Consider the following 21961-nt stretch of genomic DNA (forward strand, 5'->3'; position numbering starts at 1 on the left):
CAACCCGAGGGACCACTGTAGTTGTTACATAAATTGAGATCCAATGTGCCCTTATGAAGTGGTCGCACTACCACTGCTTTCAGGATGCAATGAGGCATTCACCAGATATTGAATCTGCTTGGTCAGGACTAGACAGTGTGCTTGTTAAGAACTGTATTAAATAGCATCCAAATCAGCACAGAGATGAGGGATTTGTCCCCGCAGGTATCTTGAGTGTTCCAATACCCTGTTGATCAAGGCTGATGATAAAAAAACAAAAACCCTCACCACTGGAATAATTCTGCTGGATGGCTACCAATGGGGGAGGAAGGAAATAATTTCTACAAGAGAGGCTCCCTAAATGCCATAGTAATTATTGTCTAAATAAATAAATAAGTGAGGCAAACCCTTTGAAAAATGTGAGACATATTTGTGGCTGATAAATCTTCATAAATCAAATTCTTCTCTTGCTTTAAGTGAAGATGGTTATTGAGTTAATGTTATTGTTCTCCCAAACTAACCACAAATGGCAGTTTTTGTCAGTAGCCTCTATATGCATTTTTACTGGTTAGGATATGTCTTAAATCATGCATTTACAGGTGCACTTGCCCTTTTAATCCTGATACTAATAGTGAAAAGCAAACCTGATTAAAGAAGCCCAGTCTCTTCCCCTAGTCTGTCCTATTGTGATAATCCAGCATTACTCACCCAACACTTGAATTGCTGCATACCCTTTTCTCTTCTTTTTATAGCTAACATTGAAACTGAGCTGTGTTTGCTTTTCATATAGGGTGTTGCTTTGCTTAGATATCACTCTTGTTTCAAAAGTACTACTCTACTCTGTTCTAATTTTCCAGAGTCGGTAATCTTCTTCCAGGTTCTTATTGATGTAGTCACTAATAGGATTGTTGGTATTAATTTGGAAATAATGCCAGCTACATGCTTGGTGGCTATTGGCAGAAGAGGTGACATTGCAGGTCAGCTAAGCAGCACTAGAAACGCTTTGATCTAATCTATACCAAGCCAGAGCTGGCTATTCTAACAAGAGAGGCTGGTGAGGTCTCTTTCTCTATGGGATGCTGATTCTCTTCCAGAGAGCACTGAGGACAGCATGGCAGTGGCTTTGGATGCAATGCTGGCTCGGGTCAAGGATGTGTGTAAAAGAAATGGTTTGCTCATTCTCTCCGTGTTATCCGTCATAGTGGGATGTCTCCTTGGGTTCTTCCTCAGGACCAGACGCCTCTCTCAGCAGGTCAGTGACATAAGCAGGTGTTGCAGTGGTGTATTTTTAAAAAGGTCTTTGTTACATAACGAAATAGGAAATAAAACAGTGTGTCACAGTGCAGAACATGATAATCTGTGAAGCAAGTTGTCTGGTTCTAGTGTTGCTCTTTGTAGGAAAGAACGTGAATTGCTCATTTTAGAGTTTTAAATATGTTGGCTATATAGACTATAAAGCTACAGGTATCACAAGGATCTCACAGCTAACACCAACATGAGCATAAAATGTTAGATTCTGGAAGAGAAGAAACTGCAGGAGAAATGATTCCTAACATCTTTAAGGTGCATTTCTGGTATGCTTGGGTGTCTTAATTTTTAATAAAAACTAAGTTCTTTTGTCTTGGTGGCAACAGGTTTGCAGTATGTAAAAAGGTTATGCCCCCAGCTAGCCATTTACCCCAGAGCAGTCCCTACAATTTCAATAAGGTTTTAGGGAAAATGCTTCAAGGTCAGTGGTTTGGTTTGTAGCCAAAATACTATTCTGGAATCAGGGCACAAAATTCAATTATTTCAAAAATACATTCCAGCTGTTCGAGCAATCTGATGAATTCATCTGTTCAACAGTACGGATTTCCCCATTCAGAATAAACTGGAAACACTGAACAAGCCAGAGAGAAATAGGCTGTTGATTTTTTTCTTTTTTCTTTTTTGCATATAATAGGAATGCTGTGTTGCTGTTTTGAATGTATTATATATCTAGACATAAATTAATTGTTACTGGTAACTGAAAACTGAATTTCATTCCTAGGGGTGTCATTCATACAGAGTAAACATTAAGCCAAAAGAAAATCATGTGTAGTGTTTGATGCCAGAAGTATACCCTTATTTATTGCTTGTTTTGCGCTTCATTTTCAGGATTAAGTTTGATTAATATAAACTATCCTTCAGGTCATTGTGATATTAGTAGAGATATGGACAGATGTCTTTGATTGGCAGGAGCTTTAGTGTTATTTCTCCTAACAGCGCTTAAGACCAAATTCGTTTCTGTATTCAGATTGTCTGTCATCTGATCGCTTTTGAAAACCTTTTCAAGTTAGTGCAGTAAAGACTGGGTTCATTATTTTGAATTATCTAACTGTGAGAGAAACCTTATTATTTCCCCCCAAGCCATAGTGCTATCTCCTATTGATTTTCATGTCTCTCCATCATTTGAAATGATATGCGATGAAATGAGATGAAAGTAGCATTAAAGAGTTCAGCACATTTTAACTGTGATTCAACAAAGAGATACATGTGTATATGTTCAAATAACTGATTCACCTCCTTATTTTATAGGAAATAAGCTATTTCCAGTTTCCTGGGGAGTTACTGATGAGAATGCTGAAAATGTTGATTCTACCACTGGTTGTTTCAAGGTAAGCTAGTGGATAGCGAGCCGTATCATGATCTACCCAACTTTGTTCCTTTGATTAAAGAAACAAAATTAACTTTCAAGTTGCTTATCCCTTAAAGGCACATGCATATTTGTGATCAATTGATTTAGCAAGAAGTTATGGTCTTAGCTGAAAATGTCACAGGATTACCAAGCAAGGGTATGATAATACTGTATAAATATGTAGAAAATATAGTTGCAATTCACAGCTAAATCAGATTATTTGTAACTCAAGGCAAACATGTGTTTGAGATGTTGGGGGGGAGGGGAGAAGTAATGAAAAAGAGGAGTGGTTTGGAACAAGGAAAATTCAGGGTCTCCTTTCTCGCTACCACTTCCCTCTCCTAAGACTGTTTTATATTAGATGGGGTTTCTAATATAAATGCATTTGCACATAAAATGTAGTTAGTGCTTCATTGCCTGTGCTTGCAGTGCATTATAGTTAACACCTTCCTATATGCATTTTGGATACAATGCATACCTAGCAAGCTAAATCAAGTATTGTCAACTAACACAGACTGTTATATAGAAAATGTAATTTGTTGTTGTTTTAAATAATCCCTTGTTTAGGTAATAACACTGAGAGGAAAACATGTTATATAATGTTTGCCAATATGTATTACAAGGCGAACAACATTGTTCCAGCTCCCATCTGTTGCTGTATAACATAGATATAATATAACCGTAATATATCACTTTTATGGTGTCCTAGTAGTTGACAAAGATTGATTGCTTTATGGTGTGTGGCTTGTATTTAAGAATACACTATACTGAAAAATATTGGGTGTACTTGACTTCAAATAATAATAATAATAATAATTTATTATTTATACCCCGCCCATCTGGCTGGGTTTCCCCAGCCACTCTGGGCGGCTTCCAACTGAATATTAAAAACAATACAGCATTAGACATTAATAAGTCACAACAAATTCTGTCAATAACAATGCAAATGCGACAAACTTTGTCCTCCCACAGAAATGAATTATTATTAAGGTGGATATTGCAATTGTACAATATACCACACCTATTCTATGATGCTTCCTGCAAAGGTACGCTTTCTTCTCCAGAATACTAACATAAAAAAATGTAGGTCTTGTACAGAATGTTTTAGTGCTTATTATAGAATCATAGAACTGTTGAGTTGGAAGGGACTTCATCTAGTCCAGCCTTTCTCAACCTGTGGGTCCCCAGATGTTGTTGAACTACAACTCCCATCACCCCTAGCTAGCAAGGCCAGAGCTCAGGGATGATGGCAGTTGTAGTCCAACAACATCTGGGGACCCACAGGTTGAGAACCGCTGATTCTAGTCCAACCCCCCTGCAATGCAGAAACACCAGCTAGATCATATATGACAGATGGCCATACAAACTCTTCTTTAAAACCTCCAAGGAAAGAGATTCCACCACCTGTCATGGCTCAAACTTTGAGTCCAAAGTTCTTAAGTTTCGAACACGCTGCCCCTGGCTGACATTTAACTCCTACTCCTGCCTGTTAGACACCATCATATTGGAGTTTCAAAATTTCATTTTTCTATGCCTGCCTGTGCATGCACTTACTGAAAACTACCACTGCAGATCAACAAATACGATAGTGGTTTCATACTTGTGCAGCACACACTCAGCAGAAGATTTGAACCAGAGATGTCAGCAACAATAACAGATACACAGCATGCTTCCATGCATGGGCGTAGCCAAGGGGCGGACAGGGAGGGGCAGCTGCCACCTAAATCAATAAAAAAAATTAAATTGCCTTCTTGGTGGTGGCTCCTGCCCTGTGGAATGCCCTCCCATCAGATGTTTATTACTATTATCTCTAGCAAAAATCCTGGCTGTGCCCATGCGAAGTATGATACTCCATCTGATGACTGGCACTCCAAGGCCTTTCTGCCCCTCACCTTAGCTGGAGGGGATGTCACCTAAGCTCTGATAGTGTCTCATTCAGAATATTCAAGAGAGATCCTCAACTAACAGGAGACCATCCGCTATCTTTACTTTTAATTGATGAAATGTAAACTGTCCATACTGGAACATAACAACTTTTCACCCTTCAAAGAGCATTTCTGTAGACCCTTATCTGTATCTAACAATTCCTCGCAGTTATAATGTCACTTGGCCAAGTTTAGAATTTTGTCCATCTCCTCTGAGATGGAGACTTCTAACAGATTAGTCAGCATCATCCAGACAATAGTCTGCCATGTGCTCAAACCTCATGGGAGCAAGATGCCCTGTGCCGAAGGTGAGTGCAGGACAAGGAAAGCATCTAGTCAAACACAGCCTGATGGCTAGAATGAGTTTCCTCGTAACAAGCATCTGATTAGCACTGGTGTCTTAAGAATGGGTTTTTAAAACCGGTTTCTTGAACTAATAGCAGTTCCATTCATAACGTTTATCAAATAGGCATACATTGAAAACTTGTATTCAATTGGCAGCATTTACAATTTGGTAATTTAATAGCCTATTTTCAGGGTGACAGCTCAGTGGTTGGACATCTGCTCTGCATTCAGAAGGTCCCTGGTTCAGTCACCAGCATCTGCAGGCAGGGCTGGGAATGCCCCCGTCTGAAACTCTGGAGAGCAGCTGCTAGATGCAGACCCACAGCTAGCAATGGTCTGACTCAATGTAAGACAGCTTCCCATGTCCCTAAAAGATAACTGATTAAACAGGACAACTGCATTTTAATGTAGTAGTTTTGAAGAAAATGACTGAGGCCCTAGGCATATTTATGTGGGGGTAGGATCCACTGTAATAAATGGGATTTACTTGCAAATAAGCCTGCACAGTGTACCGTACCTCTGAAAGAAGTATGAATCTTCTACCGTAATACTTCTGCAGTAATCTTCTGCAGTAATACTTATGATCTTTTTATTATTACAGTGGTACCTCAGGTTAAGTACTTAATTCGTTCCAGAGGTCCGTTCTTAACCTGAAACTGTTCTTAACCTGAAGCACCATTTTAGCTAATGGGGCCTCCTGCTGCCGCCGCGCCGCCGGAGCACAATTTCTGTTCTTATCCTGAAGCAAAGTTCTTAACCTGAAGCACTATTTCTGGGTTAGCGGAGTGTGTAACCTGAAGCGTATGTAACCTGAAGCATATGTAACCCGAGGTACCACTGTATATATTTTCAATAAACAGCACTTAGAATTATTTTAAGGGACGCAGGTGGCGCTGTGGGTAAAAGCCTCAGTGCCTAGGGCTTGCTGATCGAAAGGTCGGCGGTTCGAATCCCCGCAGCGGGGTGCGCTCCCGCTGCTCGGTCCCAGCGCCTGCCAACCTAGCAGTTCGAAAGCACCCCCGGGTGCAAGTAGATAAATAGGGACCGCTTACTAGCGGGAAGGTAAACGGCGTTCCGTGTGCTGCGCTGGCTCGCCAGATGCAGCTTGTCACGCTGGCCACGTGACCCGGAAGTGTCTGCGGACAGCGCTGGCCCCCGGCCTCTTAAGTGAGATGGGCGCACAACCCTAGAGTCTGTCAAGACTGGCCCATACGGGCAGGGGTACCTTTACCTTTACCTTTAGAATTATTTTGGACACACTTATAAAGGAAGTTAGAATCCTGCATATAAAGTTCTGGGTCAAATGAACATTTGTGCATTGGAGACACTTGGAGCCAAACTGGCAATAGCAGACAGTGTGATGTGTTGGTGGTGCTCACCTGACCTCCCAACAGCACCGTCACTGCTGCTTACCGGGAAGAAGAGGGGGAGGGGCAAGGTGGCAGGGAGTTTAGTGTGGTGCAAATGCACCAGCAGAGTGTTCCTGATGGTGCATTTGTATTATGCCAGCCTCCTTGTTCCCTTCCACTCTCCTTCCTGGTAAGCAACAGCAACTCCGCTATCAAGAGGTCAGGGGCCACCATGCAGCCCACTACTACAAACTGTATGTAATGGGTCCATCATTAATTTATCTACCCTATTCACGTACAAAGCAAATGAAGAGATCTAAATATAAGAGGAGTCCCATCCTGCAAACCTTGCTTCCTCTTGGTCCATTGGTAGCTAAGCTTTTATAGGCTGAGGATCAGAGTCACCCTTAGCCAACCTTCTTGGGGTTGGTGGGTGTGATCTGAAGTGAGTTTAGCACCTTACACTTTCACAGGCACAAGACACACAGGCACAGAACCCCCTTCTTCCTACCTTCTGCTGACGAGGTAGAGCTGATGTGCATCTTCATTAGGGTGAAGGGGAGCATGAAGAGGTTTATACTAGCAGTGAGATTACTTTAAAAGCATTTAAAATTGGTGGAGGAGGTGGCAGAAAATTTGTGGGAGAGGGGTTGTGGGTCAGGCCCCCAGACCAGAAGTTAGCCATCCCTGCCGCAGTCCATTGCTCCAAGAAGGTCTCTCCATTCCCAACACACCTCAACTTTCAACACCTCACCAGGGATAAGAGGAAGTTTTAATTTTGATAAAATCCTTAATATATATGTATAGTATTATAGTATAGCTTGAAATCTTCAGAGACACGCTAATGAGGAGAGCCACATTTTGCTTTTTGTTTCTTGATCCAAATTCTAGATAGCTAAATGCAAAGCAATCTTCTTTTACAAGATGGGCCATAATGCTGTGATGGTGATAATTCTCTGTATTTCTGCTCAGATTCCCCAAGTTAAGCAAAATGTGTGTTTAGTTAGGAAAACACTCCACCACCTTAAGCATCTTTCTGTAATGTTTTACAGCACTGATATGCACTTGTTCTGTCCCAGCATACCTCTTGTGGGCTTTTCATATTTGCAGATTTGCAAATTACATGCTCATAATAGGGGGAGTTGTATTTCTGTTGTACATAAACTTAGATTGCTTCTTTCAACCATATGTGAAGAGTAACATTTTTTCTTCCATGTCCAAAGCCACTAACATGTGTACTAGTAAAATACAGGCTTGCCCCATTTTGTAAAATGTTTTGCGGGTATGTTTATATTTGAACTGGCCTGACAATAAAGTGTCTTTAGAAAAATAAAGGCATTTCCTACAAACTGTTTGTCAGAGGTGGGGAACATCAGCCCTTAGCCATGCTGGCTTATGGGAGCTGGAGTCCAGAGAACTTCCATGTTCCCCACTCCTGTTTTATATGAATTGGTTATGATCCAGAGATGAAATACACCCTTCTCTCCCCTCCCCAAGACCTTAAAAAATGACCTTGCAGTAGCAAACCAGGGAAGCTGATGTTTCTGTTCTGCCAATGATAATCATGCTACATTTAATCATCACTAATGTTGTTGACAAAGGGGAACCTCGCTAGTAACCTCTTACTTAGGAAGGGCTTTTCCATAGCAAGCAATTAGGAAATGAGAACATGACCGGGAGGTGAATGAATGAAAACAAACAAGCATCTTCTAGCGACTGCCCTGGTGGTTAATACTTGACCATTACTTCTTGACAAGATTAATGCCTTTCTAATCACACTAATCCCCTTTGACAACTGTATCCATAATCCATCTATTTCAAAGCAATATCCAGATGGCTTCTGATGGAGGAGGAAGAGAGCAAGAGAGAGAGGCATGAGATGAATGGGCTTTGCAGTCAGCTCCTTATGTTTCCCTTTCCCAGGGTTTATGGCATTTGAGGCTAACCCCATTCAGAAAGAGACTGACAGTTATTTAAGCAGAGAGCCATGCGGATTAAAACAACTGCACTTTATAAATAAACTCACTTTAATCTTAAAAGTGCAGGAGCTCAACTTTGTGAATCATTTGGCCAGTTTTATTGTCACATTCAGAAATAATGTGAGAAAAGCAAGAATGATGGTTGTGTTCACGTCAGCACCTGAAAATGGTTTCCAAACCAGGAGCTTCCAGGTAAATATATATCTGCCATGTTCCAACAACCTTTTAGCTGAATGGAACAGACAAGTAGATGGTCCATTATCATTCTGTCACCAATTCGAAAGTATTGCCAGCTGTCATTGTCAAAGCAGTAGACCAGGAATAGCCAGGAGATGCCTTTATTAAGGCTGATGTATATGCAGATTGGGCTCTTTTTCCATCATGTGTCAACAGATACTTGAAGCCAAGTGTGAATATGTGACAATTGAGTTGAGTTTAATTTAACACACGTTTCCTTTTCTATATGTGTTGCTATGAACTCTCTTGTAAGACCACATTCACACCATACATTTAAAGCGCTATGGTATCTTTTAAACAGCCATGGCTTCCCTCAGAGATTTCTGGGACCTGTGGTTTGTTACGGGTGCTGATAGTTGTTAGAGATACCTATTCCCATCACAGCTACAATTCCCAGAATGGTTCAGTAATATATTCCTCTTCACAGGGAATTCTGGGAACTGTACCCCTGTGAGGGGGACTCTCAACACTCTTAGCAAATGACAGCTCTCAGAATTCTTTGTGGGAAGTTATTGTAGCCTTATTGGAGTTGACCGATTGGGTCTGCGTTGCTCCGGACGGGAGGAAGGAAGTAACCCTAATCCTAACCCATTCCTTCATTATGGCTGTTAAAAGTGATACCATAGCATTTTAGATGTATAACGTGAATGTGGTCTTAGCACTATGCGTTACAGACAACGACCGATTTACACGTGTCTGATTGACATGCGATTGTGTGTGTGGTGCCAAACCCGAAGGTGACCTGAAAAGGTCACTAAAAGGGTGTGCCAGGGCAGAATGTTTTATACGGGCACCGCTGACGCACACAGGGTGGTGGTGTCTGAACATAACCCCCACACAAAACAAGGATGGCCTGTATATGCAGTAGTCTTAATTCAAAGTGTTGGTGCTGACCTTTAAAGCCCTAAACGGCCTCGGTCCTGTATACCTGAAGGAGCGTCTCCACCCCCATCATTCTGCCCGGACGCTGAGGTCCAGCGCCGAGGGCTGACGCATACAGGTGGTGGTGTCCAGAAATAACCCCTACACAAAACAAGGGTGGCCAGTATATGCAGTAGTCTTAATTCAAAGTGTTGGTGCTGACCTTTAAAGCCCTAAACGGCCTTGATCCTGTATACCTGAAGGAGCGTATCCACCCCCATCATTCAGCCCGGACACTGAGGTCCAGCGCCGAGGGCTGACGCATACAGGTGGTGGTGTCCAGAACATAACCCCCACACAAAACAAGGATGGCCAGTATATGCAGTAGTCTTAATTCAAAGTGTTGGTGCTGACCTTTAAAGCCCTAAACGGCCTTGATCCTGTATACCTGAAAGAGCGTATCCACCCCCATCATTCTGCCCGGACACTGAGGTCCAGCGCCGAGGGGTGACGCATACAGGTGGTGGTGTCCAGAACATAACCCCCACACAAAACAAGGATGGCCAGTATATGCAGTAGTCTTAATTCAAAGTGTTGGTGCTGACCTTTAAAGCCCTAAACGGCCTTGATCCTGTATACCTGAAGGAGCGTATCCACCCCCATCATTCAGCCCGGACACTGAGGTCCAGCGCCGAGGGGTGACGCATACAGGTGGTGGTGTCCAGAACATAACCCCCACACAAAACAAGGATGGCCTGTATATGCAGTGGCCTTAATCGTCATCTTTGGCAAGTAGATTTACTACTTTGTTATTCAGTGTAAGCCATCTGTCTTTATTAGGCTATACTGTATATACATTCATACATACACAGAGAGAAATACCTTCCCCTCACCTCACCTTGCGTTGCGTTGTTTTTAAAATTTGGTTTGCTATTCCTGGGTTCCGCACAGAATTCTGCATTTAGATTAGCAACATTTAGCCTTAGTTTGACTCTCCACCCTTTCAGGAGGCACCCCTAATTAACTGCTTCTAAAGAGTTAATTACTTTTGTGGACTTGCCCCTTACAATTCTAACTCTTCTCACTACATTATCTGGTGACAGAGTAATCTTATTACAGATGATGATCTTATTAATGAACATGCTCCAAAGACTGGACAATCTCATTATTAGACCCCTCTAGGATTTGTCACCTTGGAGCTAATATATGAATGGACACTAACTCTAGGCCATACCATGATTGGTGATCAAGCATCATCTGTAACCAAGCTGCTGTAAATATGTGAGAGATGTGGCAGGTCATGCTGCACCTTTTGTTAGATTAATATCTGAACTGGTCATCATTTTCTTCTACCTTAATGTTCTTTGCAAATTGTGAAGGATAAATCTACCCTTGACTCTCTTCCATTATAGCTATGTAGTAACTCCAGTTTCAGAGGCAGTTTGCCTTGGAATACCAATTGCTGGGAATCAAAAGGGGGGAGAGCGTTGTTGTGATCATGTCCTGTTTCTGGACTTTCCATTAATATCTAGTTGACCAGAACGAGGAGAGGATGCTAGACCTGAGGGGCATTTGGCTGGATCCAGCAGGGCTCTACTTAAGTTCTTATGAATCCGATAGGTCAAAGTGAAACATTTTCTACATTTTCTTTCTTGTTTTAGTATTTGGGGTGAATTATATCCAAATTTGACTCATCAGAAAGTCTATCCTTGGTGTTCCCGTGGTGGTGGGATATCATGTGAAAATTTATTTCTGTCTTTCTTTTCCTTTTTTGAGACTAGAACAGTAGTACTGCCACGGGCTAAAAAAGAGACAGAAGAAATCCCTGTCTCCATTTCCCTCCGCTTCCTCTGTTGTGTCTCTGCTATGTCTTTTGGTTGCGCTGTGGTCTAATCCACAGAGCCTAGGGCTTGCCGATCAGAAGGTCAGTGGTTCAAATCCCCACGACGGGGTGAGCTCCCATTACTCTGTCCCAGCTCCTGCCAACCTAGCAGTTTGAAAGCACAACAAGTGCAAGTAGATAAATCGGTACCGCTCCAGCGGGAAGGTAAACTGCATTTCCGTGCACTGCTCTGGTTCGCCAGAAGCGGCCTAGTAATCCTGGCCACATGACCCAGAAGCTGTCTGCGGACAAATGCCGGCCTCCTCAGCCATTAAAGCGAGATGAGCACCGCAACCCCAGAGTTGTCCATGACTGGAATTAATGGTCAGGGGTCCCTTTACCCTTTACCTATTCCATTAGGGCAGGACCTGTCCTCTTGCAAGGCTGTGTACATGTCATACCTTTAAAGCACATCCCCACCCCCAAAGAATCCTGGGAATTGTAGTTTATCCCCCAAGAGCTCCAATTCCGAGCAGCCTTAAAAAACTACAGTTCCCAGGATTAGCCACTTGTTTAACAGCTCCTTATTACTTCCGCATTATGACCATGTGATTGTAGTAAAGTCACTCTAGATTGCATGGTGTTCATATCCTGGCAATCTGACCGTAAAACAAATACGCTTCATGCAGAAACAGGAAGACATTGCAAGTGGATGTTGCATTGGGAGAAAATAAGTGACATGAAATGCTACTGGGATCACAGTAAAACTGGGGGGGGGGGAGCATTGGTGGACTCACGTACACTGCATAGTTTCACTGAATAGACATTCTGCTTATTTTCACTGATGTCATTATGGCACAAAACAACCTCATTGTGATTTACTTTCTTTCAGAGTAGCCTGGCAGGCCGGATTATAATGCAGATGTTCTCAGAAGTTAAATATGTTAAACAGACTTCCTGGAAAGGGTTTATAGTGACTTCAAAAAAAAAAAATGTTGCAGGAACACCCTGACCACCTAACAAATTTGCTTCCAAGGCCTTGATCCTTTTGCTTTTTATCTCTTCCTTTTATCTCTTTAATTGAGGGATACAATCTAGTCTTTTATATATTGTATGCGTTTGGATTATTAATGTATTTGGATGACTTTTATTATTTCACTTTTTAAACTTATGCCGATAAATGCAAAAATAATGAACGATACTTTTGCTAATGTTTTTAATGCATTTGAGTAAACAGCAATTTGCAATTTTCATTTTAAAAAAAAGCTGACAAATGCCATCTCTTAAGAAGGTATCTCTTTAACTTGCATCTAATAGCATTCGCCACATTTGAACACAGCCGTTAAAATATAACTGTGAATTAATCACAAGTTCCCCTCCAGTACCTGGGGATTAAAGGAGAGGAATTCTAGGGCAGAGAGTGAAAATACAATACAATGAAGCTAAAAATCTGTTCCCTCTGTTCCCTCTGTCCCAGCCCCCTGCCCCTCCCCCCAATGCATCGAACTGAAAACAAAACCTGCAGGATTAAAGATTGGCAACCAGTTAAGCAGTGCATTTTCTTAATTAATTTACTGGATGAGTGGAACCTGATGGCTTAATCCTACCACTATGTTTTCACCAAATTTGTTATAAAGGTTAAGCTGCCTTTCAGCCTGACCTCTAGACAGATTCATCAAATGACATTTGTCATGTTTGGGGGAATTTTGGTATCTAGGATAAATTAATAATGTTTGCTAGTTTGTTTGGTTATTGTTAATAAATAGTGTTGAAATCTTTAGAAGACAGCCTGGAAGCCTTGTTACATATCTTACCAAATCATGCTGCTGTTTCCTGCCGCCCATTCATATTTTTGCTTATAAAAGGAAGGTTGAGTGATGCTCCTTTCAATATCCCACACCTTGCAAGTTTCTAATATCCCCCTCTCTGCCCACCTCAGATGTTCACATCAGCATGGCTTCATTAGTGTCAGGTTTGTTTCTGTTTGTGTAGACACCAGGGAGTATTAGTGGGCCGGGGTGTCTTTACCCTGTGCAAAGGTGTTCAAACCTTGTCTAGAGAGAAATTAGGACTCCAAATGGTTTAAGAAAGGGTGCATCATTCAGTAGTCTTTTATGACAAAGCACAGGATATAAATGCATTTCGGGCAACTTTGTGCGAACATGGATTAAAAGCCAAGTGCTGGAAGTGCACATTCCAATTTCCTATCCTACTTCCATGTAAACCCGTACGGTGTTGCCTCAATGCGTTCCCAGAAAAATACTAATTCCGGGCTGAGTTTGTGTACACAATCGCGTTGGCCTGTTCTGAGGTCTTATAGTTTACAGAAATTACAGGAATTACAGAGATGCAAAAATTGCAATATTTCAAACTTACCTGTAATTTAGGTCATGTTGCACAAGGTGGTGCTTCTTTTAGATATGTGCCAGTGTATGTTTGAGTTGGGAAGGGGCTGTAATCATCTGTACATCTGTACTCATATCAGCCCACATTTGAAAAGAAATAGCATCCCAAGCCCCACTACTCAATCTGTAATAGAAGAAAAATGCAGAAAACTGGGGAGCAACATAAATTAATAGTTGCGTTTTTTCTAATAATATTTATGTTATTAGAATATATTTTTTTAAAAAAAGATGCAGCCTATTGCCTTTTTTCATTTTAAGGATGAGTTTTGCATTTATAACTTACAGTGTACAAATCTGTCAGGACTGTCAGTCTAAGTTAACTAGCGTCTGAGATATATCTTTACCATGTCCATTTCTTCTCACAGCCTAGAGCAATAGATCTCATTCAGAAAACATGTGGAAAGGGTAACACGTATCTTGCCTTTTCTTTCAACAGCTTAATGTCTGGGCTAGCAGCCCTCGATGCGAAGACATCTAGTCGATTAGGCATCATAACAGTCACATACTACCTTTGGACCACTTTTGTGGCTGTTATTGTGGGAATCATTATGGTCTCCATTATCCATCCTGGTGGGGCAGCCCAGAAGGAGAACACGGAGGAAAGTGGGAAGCCAATCATGAGCTCTGCAGATGCCTTGCTGGACTTAATTCGGTAACTACATTCATTCTTACTGCTTTTATGAAAGGTAAAATCTTACGCATCCTGTAACTTTGTGGGGAAGAGTGATAGCATTTTAAGATACATTTTGAAGTCTGTGAATTCTCCATAGGGTAGTTCAAAATAATCACCAGATTCTGAAAATACAGGAAATATAATTCAAAAATGCTCAGAGCGAAGCATACCGTATTTTTCACTCTATAAGACGCACTTTCCCCCTCCTAAAAAGTAAGGGGAAACGTGTGTCTTATGGAGCGAATGCAGGCAGAGGCTCTGCTCAGCGCTCCCTTTAAAGAGCCCTTCTCCCTCCTCAGGGAAAAGCCCCCAAGAGCCACACACACACACACTCCACATGCTCTTTAAAGGGAGCACAGCTCTTGGGGGAGCCTTAGCCACGTGCAGCCTCTCCCGGGCAAGGGGAGCCTTCTTCCCCCTGCCCAGGAGAGGCTGCGTGTGGCTATCCCATAAGCCAGGACAGCAAGAGGCTATCCCAGAAGCCAAATACCTCTTGCTGTTCTGGCTTCTGGGATTCAGAATATTTTTTTTCTTGTTTTCCTCCTCCCAAAACTACATGCATCTTATGGTCTGGTGTGTCTTATAGAGCGAAAAATACGGTATTTTTACATCCTGCGTTTATGTGAATTGCCACCAAGAACCAAAATGACTGCAGTGCATTGACAGCTGTAACTGTGAGACTGCTTTGCATACAGGATTTTAGCCTGTGTGAATTGGGCTTAACTCGGAAAATGGGAAGTACTGAATGGAAAGTCCCTTCTTTCTTTGTGGCCACCATTTGTCTTAACAGCTGAAGGAAGATAGCAGGCTATTATCTTCCTGCAACTTATGAGGAGAAAGTAGAAGTGGTCCATTGTGCTGGTGGCCCTGCTTCTATTTGTTTGAATCCCCTCAACTCCTGTCGTTTTTGTATGCTTTTATACTACTTTTATGTTATGCTTTTGTTATAACAATATTGTTGATTGCTTTCATGTTGTACACCACTTAGAGACTTTTGAAAAATACTAAGCAGTTTGGGAATGCTTTTAAATAAATGAAAACCTGTAACCCGGGCATCCAAGCTGACCTTGTCTGGTAGGGCAAGAGAAAGTGGCCTGTCTCTTGGCTGACAGAGAAGAAATCATCAACCTGGCTGAGAGCTGGACTCCTGCTGAGGAGGCTAAGCCTCTCAAAATATGAAGTGACATCAATAGCTGGCTGCCTGGGACAGCCGGGTCTCTGTTAAGGCCTGAAGAAGCACAAACTAAAGCACCCCTCCCATCTTGACCCCCCCAGATTGTTGCCAGATAAACAATCCCCATCATTTGTTTCACTTGCGTTCGCATAGTGTTAATACCTGATGTTGCATAGTTATGTATTCTCCATTCAAGCACCTTTGGGTGACAAGAGGATTATAAATGCTTTTAATAAGTAAACAAACCATCCCCAAGTGTCACGGTCCATCATCAGGGACATTGGGATCTATAGTCCAACAACATCTAGGGATCCCCAGTTGAGGAAGGCTGAACTAAACCCTGGTTCGTACTGACAGAGTGGCATAGGAACCTTTCTTATGACTGAGTTTCATACTGTTTACGTAACATCTGGAAGGAGGGACTATTTGAAGATACAAAATATCTGGTTTCTTTCTACTTCTGGTGAACCAGAGCAGCGCACGGAAACGCCGTTTACCTTCCCGCCGGAGCGGTACCTATTTATCTACTTGTACTTTGACGTGCTTTTGAATCTGTTAAAATATTGAAGGAATTAAGGTGCGAGTGACCTTTTTTTATAGCTATGATCTGTTTTCTGAGCTGACATGCCTGCTAACTCTAAATCAGACTTTTCAGTCCTGTGGAATACTTTGTCCATGGACAGTGGATGGACTCCTCTCCAGATCCTTTTTGTCAGCTGGTGTAAACATTTTTATTCTGACTGGGGTTTTTTTGCAAGCGGAAGTAATTTTTACTTTTATTCGTAGAGCTTTTTTTGTATTATTTCATTTTATAATATATATAAAACGAAGAGAACAATTATAACAACAGACAAAAAAGAAAAGATGAAAAACAAAAACTATAAAATAGGCATGTAGAATGAGTAGTTGCACATGAGTTAAAATAACAAAGCCCAAGTAAAGACTATCCACTTTATCAGATCAGGTATAGTTCCAGATTTGCCAGGCTTGTGAGGCGTATTGTCTTTATAATGATGGCTTTGCTGTATATGTCATAAAAGGAATGCTAAATTATATAAAAAGTGTCTGGAGCTTATAGTTCTTGTTGAAATCACAAATTATGTGTGATTTTCTCCAGAGTGAGCAGTACCAAGCAATCAGTGTAAGATCTGGGACTGTTTTCCATTAAACTGCAATTTCTATTTATGCTGCCAAGATTATATATGAGACCAATTATTTTGACAATATATTTACATTGGTTTCATCAAAACTATTCAATAACATTGATGATGAAGAAGAGGAGTTTGGATTTGATATCCCACTTTATCACTACCCTAAGGAGTCTCAAAGCGGCTAACAATCTCCTTTTCCTTCCTCCCCCACAACAAACACTCTGTGAGGTGAGTGGGGCTGAGAGACTTCAAAGAAGTGTGACTGGCCCAAGGTCACCCAGCAGCTGCATGTGGAGGAGCGGGGACGCGAACCCGGTTCACCAGATTACGAGACTACCGCCCTTAACCACTACACCACACCGGCTCCCGATGTAAAAAATTATTAAAATTTGAATACGGCCCTTCATCCAAAGATCACAAGGCAGTTCGCAACATAACAATTCAAAATGAGAACACAAAATACATAATAAAACAAAAACAAACCAACAATCCTCTCCCACAAGCACATTTAAAATGACATAGAACCCTGTTCCACAAGAGTATTGTCACCATTACTCAATACAGATTAACAAACTGCCCCTATGCTTCCTGATAGCCAACTGTGGATCCTGAATCATCATTCTGGAATTTGTTTCCTAATGTATTCCAATATGTGTGAGAGCTACAAAGTGCTGAGGAACAGAAGTTGATCATGTATCTGGTATACAGGTTTCAGTATTGGTCAAACAATGCTAAGGAGAGTGTTGAAATAGATGTGTGGACCATCCTATCTTTACTAAACAGGAACAAAACATTTTTATATTTAAAAAATTTAATATTGCATGCTAAAACTGGGCATTTGTCTGGAATTTCAGCCAACAAAAACTCTGTTCTGTTTTATGCGCCAGTTTCCTTCCCCTCACCTGTACTTCTGTGTGATAAAAATATTTTTTATTTCTTAATTTTTTATTGATCTTGGGCTTCACTGCAAGCCAGACAATACCTAAACATGTGACTTTCTCTCGAGACCCCATTTCTTCCCTTGAGGCATCAGATTGTCAGTCAGTACAACATGAATTACTTTATTTTATTTTATTTATTGACTTTACATTCTGCTGCTGGCGTGACATTACGGTGGTGTACCAGGCGGAGTAGTGCAAATTCTCTTTCTTTCTTTCTTTCTTTCTCATATATTTTGCAATCATATGAAGGCCATCCTTTTACCTGGAAGTGATCCTTTTTTGGTCACTTCAAAAAAGCTAGTCTCAAAGAATGTTTCTTCACCATAGAAATAAACAGCAATCTATTTAAAATATAGTGGAAGTATTCCAGATCCCTGTATTAAGAGGAGCAGTTGTAATTCCTGCAGGATAAAGAATGATCAAGAAATAAAATGCTGTAATCCTCCACGAATTTGGCTAACATTAAATCTAGCTACTAACCATCTGATATTTCTTCTCCTGTGGAGTCCCAGTTGCATTTTAATGCTGCCAATTATGGTTTAGGGAGCGAAGCCACATTCAATTTATTTTCTGCTCTCAGAGCTGCCATGGGCCACATGTGTCGTTCTTCAGTTCAGGTTGAAGGAAAATCCTCAATGGGAATCTGCTGCTCCAGATGAATTATCCATCGCAAACTAATTTAATCAGTGCAATAATCCTTTGTACGTCTGTAGCACCTCGCATCCAAAAATTGCATGACAAGCATGAATTAGTTAATGTGTGTGGATGGAATGCAGGTTTCATGGGGACTAATTGTCCCGGTGAAGTCAGCATCATTTGAGAGGCAAGTTAAAGGGAAATTCTCGGTTTTGTAAAGGTGTAGCTAGATGTTCATGCATTCCCCCCCCCCCTCAAATAATTACAGTGGTACCTCGGGTTAAGAACTTAATTCGTTCCGGAGGTCTGTTCTTAACCTGAAACTGTTCTTAACCTGAAGCACCACTTTAGCTAATGGGGCACCCTGCTGCTGCCGCGCCGCCGGAGTATGATTTCTGTTCTCATCCTGAAGCAAAGTTCTTAACCCGAGGTACTATTTCTGGGTTAGTGGAGTCTGTAACCTGAAGCGTGTGTAACCCGAGGTACCTCTGTATTTTATTACTCAAGAAGTAATTAATTGCACAGATGTTATTCTCTTGATGTTGGGGAGAAACTCAACATCTTTCACATCACACTTTCTAGCACTCATACCACAATATTTTTTTTTCTGCTTTTTCCATTTCTGGATTACTCGAGTGTTGGATGACTCTTAGCAGAATGTGTGACATGACTGCACTGTTTCAGATGATAAGACCGTTGTGCCTACGCTGTTTGCTCTTGGATGGTTCATCATCCACACAGGTGACACAGCACATTAACTAGCAGTTGTCATGCGATGAACATGCATGTATGAACAAAACTCAGGCTGCAATCCTATGCACATTTACTCCATGGGGAGAAAGTCCCATTGAAGGATAAGGCTACCAATGGCGACTGGCTACGATAGCTCTGCCTCTGAACACCAGTTGCTGGGAATCACAAGCGGGTAGAATGCTGTTGCGCTCAGGTTCTGCTTTTGGGCTTCCCTCAGGCACCTTGCTGGCCACTGTGAGAACAGGATGCTGGACTAGATGGGCCATTGGCCTGATCCAGCAGGCTCTTCTTATGGTCTTATGAAAATTCAGTGGGACTAATTTCTGAACAGACGTGCATGTAAGTAAAACTGTCTGACATGTTTGCCTAAGATGCCAGGACTTGATTGAGTCTCCATTGTATGTTCAGTCGCATCGTTGTGGAAGAGCTATAGAGTTAAATCATTCTGACTGCTTCCTAAGATCAAAAGGGGAGGACCTTCTCTGTGTACCTTCTAGGGTGGAAGCATGTTTGACTGCGATAAGAGAGAGGAACTTCTCAGTGTCTGCTCCCTGATTGTGGAGACTTTGCCCTGTGAAATGTGGCTGGCTCCTTCCTTTGCTTTTTTTGCAACAGTTGTTGAAAACCATTTTATTCCAGCAGGTTTTTGCTGGATGTGAAAGGTGATGTTTCTATGGTTTTAACAGCTGACCTTATCTCTTTGGTTGATTGTTTTATACTGTTGTTTAATAAAATAGGGATGTCTAAATGATGAATGCTGCTCTTAGTGATAGTTTTGCACCAGAAGGGTGGTATATAAGTATTTTAACAAATAGAGATGGACAGACAGTAGTATCTCGCTAAGTTTGGGCATGCAGGACCCTACTGAAATAGGACTAGATGATTTTCAGACTTTTTCCAGCACTTTGATTCCAGTGCTTCTGTGTGTCTACAGCAGAGGAATAAAGCTTTTGAAGAAGCTGTAGTAAGGCTTCAATTAACAGAATGTCATTTAGCTCCTGTTTGGCACATATTGCAGGTTGCAGATATTACAACGGGAAATATTGGAATGTGATTGATTCCCAAATAAAATGCTACACAGATAGAAGTGGCCACCTAAAAGAGAAAGTAACTTATAAAGATTAGTGGCCCAGTGAGTTCAATTCTTACCTAATACCTTGGCAAACATCTTTCTTATCTCTTTTCAGGAACATGTTCCCTGCCAACCTTGTTGAGGCCACTTTTAAACAGGTGAGTGTCTGGACCACTATTAGTTTGAACACTAGGGAAATTTCCCCTTCAAATAGGCAAAGAGTTAATGAATCTTCAGAGGTATTCCGTTATCTGTTGATAAAGTTCCGTTCATGAAGGGAACTTCAAAGCAAGAAAATATCCTTCTGCATGTAATGGAGGTGCTCTTCCGCTCTTTCAGTACCGAACCAAAAGCACCCCGATTGTGAAAGCCAACAAAGCTGCGTCTGAAAGCACCACACGCCGAATCATTATCTACGGGGTTCAGGATGAAAATGGATCCAACATCCAGAATTTTGCCTTGGACATCACACCACCACCCGAAGTTATCTACAAGTCAGAACCAGGCACCAGCGAAGGCATGAACGTGTTGGGGATTGTAATATTCTCTGCTACCATGGGTATGTGGTTGTAATCTGTGAAGTTGTCCTTTGATGTAGAAGAATTAACCTTTCTGTTTGGAACCCCTGGTGCCGTTTATGTTCTTTCACCACGTCAATAGCACCCACTTGAAATAGCTTTGTTGAGCATTGGAGCCAAGCTTCCAGTCACCTGCGAAAGAGCATGCTGCAGTTTTCAGCTGTCCTACGTTGCTCTGTAGTTTCCTCATCTGGTATTTTTACTTCCCTCTGTAATTCATAGAGCTTGTGTGACAGGGCTAGGGGCCTGAGGGCCACATCTCTTCATGGAAACCCTGAGAGAGGATGTCTCATGTTTGCTAGGGGACTGCACTGAAAAATTTAGCAGACCCAAGTCATGACTTATCCCCATTAAAGTGAAATGGATTTGCTAGTCATCACTAAATTCTTCTCTATGGATTTCAAATTTTGGAACAGTGAAGACCAGTCTCCCATACATTGTGAGATTGCCTACATACTTACTGATTTTAAACGCTACAGGGGGCCATGATTTGGCTAAAAGTGGGAGGAATGGCTTGTGGATTCTATTAAACCCCCCCCCCCAGTCTGCCCCATCCCAATTCCAGCCCAGTTTTCAATAATATTTACTATTTGCTACTATTAGTTAATAACTGCATTTATATTCCACATTTCCTCCAAAGAGCTAAAGACAGTATACATTGTCCTCCCCTCCCTCACAACATCTCTGTGAGGTAGGTTTGGCTGTGAGATCGTGATCAAATGGTAGAATGTTGGTGTGAGGTGGTTGTTGTTGTTGTTGTTATATTATTATTATTATTATTATTATTATTATTATTATTATTATTATTATTTATTACATTTGTATACCGCCCTATACCCTCAGGTCTCAGGGTGGTTACAACATAAAGTCACAACATAAAATCACAAAATACATAATCAAAATAAAAACAGAAACAACCCAATAACCACCGCCCCCCCCCCCCACATTTTAAAAGGGCATTGGATGTCAATCAGCGAAAGGCCTGGTTTAAGAGGAATGTTTTTGCCTGGTGCCTAAAGATTCTGAAATGTCCTTCACGTTTTCCTGTTGGTGAATTTTCATTGCACTCCTATATTAGGAGCTTCGGTGTAATAGTTCACAGAATGCCCTGCAGGGAGCAGTGGAATATTTCAGTAGCTGAGCACTCTCTTCTCCTTGATTTACCCCCAACGCATTGGCTCCAATAAAATGATGTCAATTTTATTTTAAGCATAAATCTTGCTGGCATGAATTATCACATGATTGTCACGCTGAGGACTGATTCATGTGCGGGACTGCAACTTCACAAAGAGGAAAAGTTTGTAGCATCCGAAAGTAAAGTTCAGTTTCTGGAGCAAGCATGCTAGCAGATTAATCTAAAATGAAAAGCTGTTTAGCCCTTTCCAAAGAGGATATTGTGAAGTTGGAAAAGGTTCAGAAAGGGGA

The 21961-nt window shown here is 41.5% G+C and overlaps 1 protein-coding gene across 1 annotated transcript in view; it reads left to right on the forward strand.

Annotated features, from left to right (window-relative positions):
• The first annotated feature begins 755 nt into the window (after nucleotides 1-755).
• The window catches only part of SLC1A7 (solute carrier family 1 member 7), a 39001-nt gene continuing 17795 nt past the window's right edge, over nucleotides 756-21961 (forward strand). The window contains exons 1-5 of the mRNA XM_053392415.1: nucleotides 756-1231; nucleotides 2536-2615; nucleotides 13995-14210; nucleotides 20074-20116; nucleotides 20298-20517. Coding sequence (XP_053248390.1) covers nucleotides 1091-1231; nucleotides 2536-2615; nucleotides 13995-14210; nucleotides 20074-20116; nucleotides 20298-20517 — 700 coding nt within the window. The 5' untranslated portion in view covers nucleotides 756-1090. The remainder of the gene's footprint in view (nucleotides 1232-2535; nucleotides 2616-13994; nucleotides 14211-20073; nucleotides 20117-20297; nucleotides 20518-21961) is intronic.

The sequence above is a fragment of the Podarcis raffonei genome, chromosome 6 (genome assembly GCF_027172205.1).
Source record: "Podarcis raffonei isolate rPodRaf1 chromosome 6, rPodRaf1.pri, whole genome shotgun sequence".
NCBI lineage: Eukaryota > Metazoa > Chordata > Lepidosauria > Squamata > Lacertidae > Podarcis > Podarcis raffonei.